This window comes from Marmota marmota, unplaced genomic scaffold (genome assembly GCF_001458135.2).
Source record: "Marmota marmota marmota unplaced genomic scaffold, marMar, whole genome shotgun sequence".
Lineage (NCBI taxonomy): Eukaryota > Metazoa > Chordata > Mammalia > Rodentia > Sciuridae > Marmota > Marmota marmota.
In genome coordinates, this window is record NW_025999869.1 from 5,332,674 (window position 1) to 5,344,684 (window position 12,011).

The following is a 12,011-nucleotide window of genomic DNA, read 5'->3' on the forward strand; positions in this document are numbered from 1 at the left end:
CAAACTCAAGATAGGGCAGAGGGGTGGGAGGGGAAGGGAGGGGGCATGGGGTTAGAAATGATGGTGGAGTGTGATGATCATTATTAACCAAAGTACATGTATGAAGACACAAATTTGTATACAGACGGATATATGAAAGATTGTGCTCTATATATGGTAGTAAGAATTGTAATGCATTCACTGTCATATATAAATAAAAAAATAATTTAAAAAATAGCTCTACTTGCTGGGTAAGTGGAAACATTGTACACAGTTCTCATGAGTAAATAAGATTTATCTGCTTTGGGGGGGTATTTCTAATCTAAAAGAAAGCCCCTCTTGTTTTATTGTGATGGAAACTGTTTCTTTTTTAAAAAAAAATTAGTTTGTTTTTTTTGTAGCAGTTTTGAATTTATAGAAAATTGAGCCGAAAATAGAGTTCCCCTGTACATGTTCTTGCCCACAAGCAGTTTTCCCTATAAAATGGTGCCCTCCACCAACTTCATTGATATATCTAATTAATTAATGATTGTTTACAGTATTCTCTTATGATCTTTATATGTCTATAAAATGGTTAGTATTATTATTTTTGTATTGTCTTTCTGATTTTTTCTTTCCTCCTTCTAGCTTTGAGTTCAATCTTCTTTTTTTCTAGTTCCTTAAAGTTGAGTTATTGGCCTGAGATCCTTTTTAATTTATAGCCATAAATTTCCTGCTGAGTCCTTCTGACTTTGCCACACCTCCTCCTAATTCTATTACATTTTCACTTTCATTCATCTTAAGTATTTAACATTCATCTTTAAAAGTATTTTCTTCGTAATTCTTTGACCCCACTGGTGGTTTAAGCGTGTGCTGTGTAATTGCTACATGGAACATGTTAGAACATGTTAGAATTAATGAATCCATACTGATACATTATCATGGAGTCCACAGTTGACCTTAGGGACTCAGCTTCATGTTGTGCAGTTCCATGAGTTTTAACAAATGACAGACATGAGTCCACCCACACAGTATCATACAGAGTAGTTCCACTGCCCTAAAAACTCCCTGTGCTCCACCTCACCATCCCACTTCCTACCCTCTCCCCTCACTCCTGGCAACCCCTGATTTCTGTCTTTGTAGTTTTGCCTTCTCCACAATGTCTTGCATTTGGAATCACAGTCTGTAGCAGTTTCAGACTGGCTTCCTTCCCTTAGGAAACCTTAGGTCAAAGGTTCCTCCATGTCTTTTTGTAGCTTGATAACATTTCTTTTTACCACTGAATAAGACTGGATGGTATGGGCATATCCATTTGTTTATCCATTCACCTTCTGAAGGACATCTTGGTTGCTTCCAAGTTTGGATGATTATAAATTTACTGTGAATACTTCTGAGTAGATGCACTGAATGTAGGTGTATGTGTACTATAAACATTTTTGTGAACATTTGTTGTTGTTGTTGTTTTAATTCAGTTGGGTAAATGCCAAGAAAGGAGAGCAATTGCTGGATTGTGTAGTAATGCTGTATTTACCTTTGTAAGAAAACTGCCTTCCAACATAGCTTGTCACTGTGTACTTCTGTCAGCAATGGATAAGAGTTCCTGTTGCTCCCAATTGTCACCAGCATTTGCTGTTTTCAGTGCATTGGGTTTTAACCATTCTAATAGAAATTTAATGGGATCTCATTGTTGTTTTAATTTGCAATTCTCTAATGATACAAATGTTGAGCATCTTCTCATATGCTTATTTATTATTTATCATCTGTAGTTTTGTGTCTATTTAGATCTTTTACCCATTTTTAATTAAAGTTTTTGTTTCTCTCATGGCTTGTGCCTTTGGTGTTGTATCTAAAGGGCCATTACAAAACCCGAAGTATCCTATAAACTTGGTATAATTGCTTATTAGATTCAGCAGATTTTGTTTGGGGGTACTGGGAGTTGAACCCAGCGGCATTCTACCACTGAACTATATCCTCAGCCTTTTAATTTTTATTTATTTATTTTATACTTTGAGACAGGTTCTCAACAAATTGGTAAGGATGGGCTTGAACCTCCTGCCTCAGCCTCCTGGTTCACTGGGATTACAGGTATGTCCCATGGTGCCCTGCTCAGCATGTATTTTTCTGTTGATTATCTGTGATTTTCTACCCAATGATGTCACCTATAAAACGTTTTACTTCTTCCTTTCAAAGCTGTATATTTTAATTTTCTTTTTCTTGCCTTTTTGCATTAGTTATATATAAAGCAAAAACTATTCTAAGCCAGGTATGGTGGTGCACACTTGTAATCCCAGTGACTCAATAGTCTTGAGACCAGAGGATTGCAAACTCAAGGCTAGCTTTAGCAACTTAGTGAGACCCTGTCTCAAAATAAAAAATAAAAAAGGCTGTAGTTCAGTGGTTCAGCACCTCGCATAACTACCAATAACAAACATACAAAAAAAATAATAATTTTAAGGTTGGTGTTGTTTTTAAAATGATTAGAATAATGCATTCAAGTTTTGGGCCTAGAGTTTTCTTTATGGAAAAACATTTAGTTAAAATGTCAATTTAATATCAGGTAATTCAAATTTTCTTATGTTTTTTTTTTTAAATAGTGTTTTTCAAAAAATTTAATCAGTTTATCCTAATTGTCAGATTTGTTGGTGTAACCTGATCATCCACCTGTTATCTTTTAAAAATCAGTAAATTCTGTAATGTATTTTCTTTATTCCTGATATTATCAACTTGTATTTTCTTTTTTACTTCATAAATCTGGTTTGCAGTTTATCAGTTTTATAATCTTTTTAGATTAATCAATTTTTGGCTTTGTGGATTCTCTACTACATACTTATACACTATTTCATTGATTTCTTCTTATTAATGTACTTTCTTTCTCAAAAAAATTTAAAGGTTTAATTACTAGATTTTCTTTTTACTTTCCTCAAACTTTAAACTGTTAATTTGAGGCCATTCTTTTTGCACACTATACATTCCGAAAGCTGCTTTCTACAAGATTTTAGGAATTTCTGTGACATAGCATAAAAGTCATCATTTTAACTGTTTTAAGGTGTCCAGTTCAGTAGAATTAAGTACATTCAATGTTGTGAAACCATCACCACCATCTAGTTACAACATTTTCTTCATTTCAAATTGAAATTGTGTCCATCAAGCAGTTTTTCCCTTTTCCCTTCTCCTCTCTGTCTCTGCCAACCAGGAAGCTGTTGTCTCTATGGATGAGCCTATCTAGATATGTCACACAAATGGAATTATAAAACAAATGTCTTTTGTGCCAGTTCTCAAGGTTCATCCACATTGCAGCATGTATCTGTCTTGTTTCCTGCAATTCTACAGTGAGTTTTGAAATGGAAATTTGTGAAAGACCTCCAACTTTCTTCTTTTTAAAGTTGAATTTAGCTATTGGGATGCCTTTCAATTCCACTTAAATTTTAGAATTAGCTTTTCTGCAAAAAAAATGGCCATTGGGATTTTGATAGGAATTGCATTGATTCTGCAGATCACTTGGGTCATCTTATGGACCGAATGTGCCCTCTCCCCAGTCCTATGTTGAAATGCTAACCCCCACTGCCATGGTATGGGGGGGGGGGTGCTTCAAGAGGTAATCAGGTCATGAGAGTAGAGTCCTCATGAATGGGACTAGTGACCTTATAAGGAGACATGCACTTACTTTCTCTGTTCTTCACCATATGAGAATATACAATGATTGCTCTGCACACCAGAAAGTGGGCCCTCATGACACTGCATCTATTAGCACCTTCGTCTTGAACTTCCAAGCATTCAGAAGTGTGAAAAATGTTGCTTGAACCACCCAGGATTCAGTAGCCCAAGCTAAGACAGTGAGTACTGCCATCTTAACAATATTGAGCTTTTCAATTCCTGAACATGGGGTAGCTTTCTATTTATATTACATTGATTTTCACTTTAATCCAATCTGAATTCCTGGAACAAATCCTACTTGGCCATTGTGTTAGTCAGATTTTCATTGCTCTGACAAAATAGAACTTGGGGGAGGAGAGTCACTTTGGCTCAGTTTCAGAGGTTTTAGTCCATGGACAGCTTGCTACATTGTTCTGGACCTGTGGTGAGGTAGGGTATCATGGCAGAAAGGTATGACACAGCAAAGCTGCTCACCTCATGGCAGCTGGGAAACACAGAGGGAGGAAGAGGCCCTGGACAAGATACAGCCCTCAAGAGCACACTGCCAAGGACCCACTCTCTCCAACTAGGTCCCATCACTGTCCAATAACCCATTCAGCTATGGATTTATGGATTAACCCATATAGAAGGTCAGAATTCTCCCGATCCAATTACTTCCCCAAAGACCCACATCTGCACTGGGGACAGTCTTCAACCCATGAGGCTTTGGGGGGGCAATTCAGATGCAAGCCCTGACAGCCATGGTATCTATTCCTTTACCTTACAGAGTTCTGCAGCCACAGTCATCATTGATATTGGTCTATAGTTTTCTTCTAAAGTTTTTGTTTGGTTTTGGTATAAGGCTAATACTCTCCTAAAAGAATGAGTTAGGAAATGATCTTCTACTTTTTTGGCAAGGTTTGGAAAACATTTGATAGAGTTTGCTGGTGAAGCCAGCAGGTCCCAGAATCTTATTCTGAAAGTTTTTAAAAAAATATTATTTATTTTTAAAATTATTATTTAAACTATTGACTGTTACAATCTCTTTTTTGTTATGCCATATTATAATTGTTTCTTCTTAGATTTTGGTAGTTTTTTTTTTTCTAGGAATTTGACAACTTCATTGGTATATCTAATTAATAACTGTTTACAGTATTCTTTTATGATTTTTATGTCTATAAAATGGTTAGTATTGCCCCAATTTCATTTCTAATTTCATCAATTTGAGTCTTTTCTTCTTTTCCCTTGGTTTGTCTAATTGAGTCTGCCAATTTTATTGATTTTTTTTTTCAAAGAATGAACGTTTTGTTTCCACACATCTTATTATTTTTGTATTGTCTCTCTGATTTTTTCTTTCCTCCTAGCTTTGGATTCAATCTTCTTTTTTCTAATTCCTTAAAGTTGAGTTATTGGCCTGAGATCCTTTTTAAACACAGGAATTTACAGCCATAAATTTCCTGCTGAGTCCTTCTAACTTTGCTACATCTCCTCCTGAGTTCTATTACATTTTCACTTTCATTCATCTTAAGTATTTAAAATTCATCTTTAAAAGTATTTTCTTTGTGATTCTTTGACCCCACTGGTGGTTTAAGCGTGTTCTGTGTAATTGCTACTTATAATATTTGGTAGTGATCATCTGAGATCTCCTTCAATGCCGACACTCAGGCTGATTTTTTCCTTGACTGTTCCCTCACTGCTATACACTCTTGATCAATCTCCAGAGTTCCTACAGTCACATTATGCTTTCTACAATTCCTTAGTTAATTGGCTAATTTTGTAGAGGAACGGGTGGTCCATTGAAGCTCCCTATACACCATTTTTCTCTGACATCTCTCAGTATTCTATTTTTAATCTAAGAAAGGGAGTGAAAAGTCTATCTACCTATATTGTCTACATAAAGGTTAGGGGAGAAAAAGCAAGTCATACACAAGGATAAAAGCAACCTTTCTTATAAATGTATTTTATTTTGTAGATTATGGATCTACATATTATAAATAATTATAAAAAAATAAAATATTAAAAAAGCAATACCCAAAGCAACTGTTCCCAGAGACAAAGTTGCCCAAGTCTAACTTTATGCTGAGAAGTTGAGATTTGGGTTCAGATATCCTAGAATGCTACAATCTTATTATTATGCTAAGAGAAGCAGAACATAAAATATCTAGCAAATCAAACATTAGCTTCCTCCTACTAACACCTTTCTCAAGGAGGCAAAATAGTTTTGCATCTGTACTCCAGGTTCTGTCTAATAGTGAATAAACCAAGGCTACTTTTTGGAGTAATGATAGGGAGAAATGTGCCTGTTAGAACAAGGCTATATGTTAGTTCACATTTTCCTTTCAAAATTAAGTTTCAATAAAAAAACTTACTTTTGCAAATCATACACACTATGGGTGCTCTACCACTGAGGTACATCCCAAGCTCCTTTAATTTTTGAGACGGTGTCTTGTAATCCTGCTGCCTTAGCTTCCTGAGTGGCTGGGATTATAGGTGTGCGCCATTTTGCCCAGCTCCCTGCATGTACTTGAGTAAAAGTGTCCACCCGAACTGAATCCCTCAACTCCTACATTCTATTACCACCACCATTTATCCACTAATATCTGAGTCCCACATCTCATTTTCAACCCTTACTGACCATTCTGCTCCTTTTAAACTGTATCTTGAATCCAACTTTCATTTTATATTACTGACCTACCGCCTCAGTCTGATTGTGTATTTAACTGTACTATCCAATGACAAACCTTGCCATTTCTGGCCTCCATTCTTAGCTTTTTTTAAAATCCATTTTCCATTATGACTTTGCAAAGCTTGCACTAAAATAAATTGAGTGAGGACACTATTGTTTATATCCATTATTTGTTTCCCATCATCTACAGCAGTGATTTTTCAATATATTCCTAGAAGACTCAAGATCAACAGAATTGCCTCAGTTTCTAGGGATTAAGGCAGAGCCTCAATGTATGAGATTACCTTGTTGGCCCTTTTCTTCAACCTTCAATTGGTTGCTTAATTTCTTTAAATATTTGTGCAAGTCTCTTTGTAAAAAAATTTCCCAAACTCTTTGTGGTGTTGCTCCTACATTTCTATTCAGACTTAATTTACTAAATGAAACATTTCTAATTCAGCACACTGGATTCAGAAATGCTTGTGAATATGAATGAATGTGAAAATATGTAGGTATATGTACATGAAAAAACCCTAATTCACCCACCTATAGAAAATATACATGAAATTGCTATGAACCAATCTATATTCATTTAGGTTTCATTTAGAAAGTTTAGCATTAAATCTTTTTTAATATATAGGTATATATTCACAAAATATAAAGTTATATATAAAATACATATAAATATATGTAAGATCATAGTTATCAAGGAATTGAGAATCCCTGAAGTTTTTTTTTTTTGATCACACCTTTATTCTTTTTTGATAATATCCTGTTATCCACACAGAATAAGAAAACACAAAGAGGAGAAATTGTTGCAATTTTATTTTACATTTAAAAATTATTTGTCTCATATGCTTCAGTCATAAAGTGAATATAAATAAAGATACATATAGGTGCTTTAAACACTGACAAAATCTATAACAATATATATTTTCAAATCAAATTTCCTATTTTTACAATACAGTGAAAAACTAAGTTCATAAAAAGATTACATACGAAAATATAATAGTAAATTAGTTCATTCTCTGAATATATGGCTCTGAAGGTAGGTTAAAGTATTCACTTCACTTGAAAAAAATCCAGACACTACACTGCATGTAGATTTAAATTAAGTATAGTCTTCCTTCCGTTAACAGTTTATTCAGTGTGAATCACAGAAGATCCATGAAGGGTCATCACTTAAGAAACTCTCCTTAGAATCACAATCAAAAGTGAAAGCCTGGTTGAGACGCATGGAAATGCCGGCTCTTGACACAATGTGGAGACGTGAGTATTTCGCACTCTGGCACCACTCTGGCTCTTAACTAAACTCCTCAGTAACCTCAGGGCAAGTAGTACCTCTCTCTGATCAGAGAGAAGCCCTTACTGCTGAGGACACTGGGTCTCCGGAGTGGATTTGGAGGACACGTATACAATAGGGTGTGATTTCTTACAAGGTTCTTTTTCCAATTTGCTTGCAGGTTCTTTCCCTTCATTAACGTCTGTTTGAAGCATTGACTCAGCGGCTAACCTACAGGCATTAAAGCATCCACTCTGAATTCAAATGTAGTTAATGAAAAAAATAGAGAAACAAACCCGTAATATATTGAGCCTCTAAGGAGGAATGGTGCTATTTTTTTTTTTTTAATAAGGAAAAAAATTAGTTGACTCTAGTACCATTAAAATACTAAATGACTCTTGAAAGGAATTATTCTTATCAATAGACTTAATTTTTAAATGTCTAGTAAATATGTTAAGGTTGATAAAAAGGCTTGTTAAGGCCTAGATTAAAGAATTAAATTTGATGAGATATTTATCATGATAAGTACACATAACACAAAAATTGAAATGCTGGAGCAGTATTTTAAAGATAACATGACACACAAAAGGCCCATGCACAAGATGAAAACACCATGGGATCCTGGCTGCACAGATATCTGTCTCAGACAATGAAAACACACTCAAACTGAGTTTCAACTAGGAGAATAGTTAAAGAAAAATATAAACAGTGGGGAGATACTAAAATAGGCCTGCGAACACTTTAAAGAAGAGCATCAATTAAATTTATAAAGCATGCGACAGTGAAGTTTCCAATAAAAACCACTTTTGTTATAAAATCATCTTCAGATTGTGTATCTAAGTTAAGCATGCAAGACACAAGGTTGGAAATGTCTGCAGTGAGCAGATGGACTCACACACACGCAAAAAAAAAAAAAAAAAAAATCAAGTGTTTTGTGGTATTTTATTTGTTTTTGTTTAACTAGCAAGGCAAATAGTTTCCAATATGCAATTTGAGTCAAACAATTTAACTAGATACATTGAAGCAATATTTTTTTCAAGCACAAAAGGGCAGAAGAAGAAATGAAGGCAACATAGCTAGCAAGATATGCACTGATCGGTTCTGGAAATCCACCTCTGGAAGACCATACAGGCCACACACACACCCACACTGTGAGCCACGCAAACCCGCACTGGCCATATGCACACTCCCACAGTGAGCAACACACACACATGCACGGCCTGCGGAACTCGCCTCAGTACAGTTAGCGCTATGGGTACTGTCAGGTAGCATCCATTTGTCATTTCCTCAAGAATATCAAGCTCTTATTTTATGTGACTTACAACATTATACAAAAACTCAAGGAAGGAAATAATTAATTAGTCTTCCTTACAATAACAACAGCAGCTAGAGTTTTATCATTGTTGAGTACATTTAGTAGCACTGAAAATTTAAAGAAAAATCAGATAAAACATACAAGGAAGTTCTTTTACATACGATGGACTGTTTTACTTTTTTGATTAAATGCACACAGAAAATGCCTGATTCTGTTCCCTTCTTTCTAAGAACAAAGTAGCCCTAGTAGCACCTTAAAAACCTCACTTCATTGGAGACAACCCAAGCTGGCTACTGTCACAGAAATAAGTTTGAATTTTACATGTCTAAAAGTGTTTATTTTTAATATACCTGCCATTGCATTACACAACCTTCATCTTGATTTCCCCTCCATTTCCCTCACTCACTTCCATTTATCTTACCCAGATCCTGCTGTGCATGCCCAGAACTCCAGCTGCAGCCAGTTACATCCTCTTCCCTCTGTTCACTTGCTCTTACCTTCTCACTTCTATTCCTTTTAAAGGACAAGGCCCTTCAACTGGTCCTTCAGATACACATATCTGACACTTTCTCTTTTAAGTCACAAATTCAATTATGCAGAAATTGGAGGCTTTGATGTTTTAGAAAAAATGGAAACAAATTACCTTGGATATTTAAAAATGTCAAAATAATTAAAAGTAATGTCTGAAGGACTGGTATAAACAACATCAAAAGCCATAGAAAACTTCACCTACATTTTCTTAACTAAACTGTCTTCAGACTACTGGAAAACCTTTGAGAAGGTAAGTTGATTGTTCCTTCATGGCTACTCCTTTACCAGGAGAAAAGTAATAGCACATTTATTCAAACCAATAAGAGAGATGTGTGGCTTTCTAATGACTCCCTTCTTCAGGAGTCCTTTCCCCTTGCAATCATTTTTGTCTTTTTCAAAGTTTTAGAGAAGTTGAAGGCGGGCAGATGAAACTGGGGGATTAGACTGCATGCAATATTGAGAAGACAGATAAAGAGACAAAGAGCATAGCTCATGCAGCGAGAAGGGAGAGAAAGGGAGGGCTGCTGGCTGCCTTGAAAAGAGGACACTGACCTGAGAGAGCCGGGCGAGTTCTCACTTCTTTCACTTAAGGCTTGAGCAAGCTTCACACATTTCTTCTCCTTCTTTGGCTGCACATCCACGGGCAGATTTTTGTGAGGAGAGAGAGGAGCAGTGGGAGTGTTTGCAGACACTGACTTTTCTAACTGCAAGTCACCTTCTGAAGGGTTAGGACAGGACTGTGTCTCCTTGTGAGGTGGGAATCTAGAAGTTCCTTCCCCGGCAGCACTGCTGGCACATTCGTCTTCAGCAGGGGTCACATCCAGAGGTAGCACCTCCCGCCTCTTTTTGAGTATAGGAACTTCGATTTTCTCTAAGAATGAAAACCATTAGAAAAATCCAGTCAATGAACAAAAGACAGACCAAGGGAGAGCAATTATATATGAAGTCTTTTCCTTTTTTCTATTCTTTCAAAATCCACTCATCTCCTCACTGAAATCTGTTTCTTTTTTTTTCTTTCTTTTTCATAGATTGCATTAATTAAAGCTTTTATAGGTTATTTTGACCATAAGTCTTTCCTTGGGAACTCAATACAGGAATTCTAGGAATGAATAAAATGTTCTCTTGTAGTATTTTGATAAAAAATTCTAAGGGGAGATGGTTCCTAAGGGAGACCTTGGTGCCATGGACATAAAGATGCAGTGGCCAAAAGTCAGGGAGTTTAGGATCAAGTCTGGCACTTAGCAGCTGGATGACCTTAGGAAAGTATTTAATCATCCTACATTTTAAGGTTTCTAAATCTGCAAAATGCAGATTAAAAATACCTACTTTGCTTTGTCTGTTACAAGGACTAAATGAAAAGAACAGGTCAAACTCTGAATATTGGATATCCCTTGCTGCTCCTTTGAAACCCACATCATCTGGATTTACTAACCATCCTCCTGTCCCTTTGCTGTGTTCAGTTCAGCACACTACCCCTGAAATTCCTAATGGGTAATTTTTACTCATAGGAGCTTACTAGGATCAGGGAAGAGAAAAAGGACAAAAGAAAGAGAAGTCTTTTAAAACAATATAAAAAACTTATCATCGTTGACATTTTCCCCATTATTGACCACAATGAACAGAGTTCAGCCTGTTAACAGGGTGGGGCAGAAACCTGTTGAGAATCCTTAACCTAAAACATGTTGACAATATCTTTTGGGGAGGGGAGGGAGTTAGGACCATCACATTCATGGACTTCTTTACATTTGGCCTTTTATTTTAAAATTTATACATAGTAAAGTTCATTTTTTGTAGTATACAAGAGGCAGAGAGTGTATTGGGCTATTTTTTCTCGGTGATGTGACTTGCTCTAATAACTGTCCAAACATTTTTTCCTTAAAGGCTAGAACTGTAAGAGAAGAGGTTGGGCAGAAATCTCCAGTGATAAATCCCCCACAGAACGACCAAACTAAATAACTATATGCCACAAAAATACATTCATAAGAACTCAGAAAACCAGAACAGGTAAGTTAGACTGTGAAGCCCACAAGGGGAAAGGTTCCCTGTTACTGCAACCCCTTGTCCCCAAGCTTTCATGGTACCACCTGCAGAAAGCCCCCAGAACTCAGTGTGTACACTGAAAAAAGTAAGCAAGAAATAGATATCTGACTTCCTCACCACCAGAGTAACTCTGTGGGAGTCTCACTGCATGGGCTCACAGCAAGTACTGAGAACTCCGTGGGATGCTCCTGAGACCAGCTAGAAGGAAGGAGAAGTAGGGCTTGAACTAGCACACAGAACTTGGCACTGGCCCTCCATCCCTGCCAGAGGAGACATGCTAGCAGACAGAATGTTTGGGAATGTTTACTGCTGGAGGCGGGGTCCATAGATCCTCTGGACTCAAGAGCCTGACTGGCTCTCCCACATGCCTTGAGTGTACTCCATGAATCTCCCATGGGTCCATCCAGGTTGGAAACTGCACCAGCAGCAGAGTTGTCAAAAAACCTGCATCTAACCTGAGCTCAGAGTGCCCTCTAATGCTGAAATGGAATACCATAGGCAGTCTGCTAAAAATGTCTAAAAAAGCCCACTGAAGTAGAATAGTCACAAACAAGTCCAGACTGAAAAAAAAAAAAAAAAAAAAAAAA

The 12,011-nt window shown here is 36.5% G+C and overlaps 1 protein-coding gene across 6 annotated transcripts in view; it reads right to left on the reverse strand.

Moving 5' to 3' along the window:
• Positions 1–7,064: 7,064 nt before the first annotated feature.
• The window catches only part of Spdl1 (spindle apparatus coiled-coil protein 1), a 26,153-nt gene continuing 21,206 nt past the window's right edge, over positions 7,065–12,011 (reverse strand). For 4 of the 6 annotated variants that reach the window (XM_048815805.1, XM_048815790.1, XM_048815799.1 and 1 more), the window contains exon 11: positions 7,783–10,255. In XM_048815805.1, the coding sequence (XP_048671762.1) occupies positions 9,741–10,255 (515 nt within the window). In that variant the 3' untranslated portion in view covers positions 7,783–9,740. The other 2 variants (XM_015492637.2, XM_048815812.1) reach the window with 1 other exon arrangement.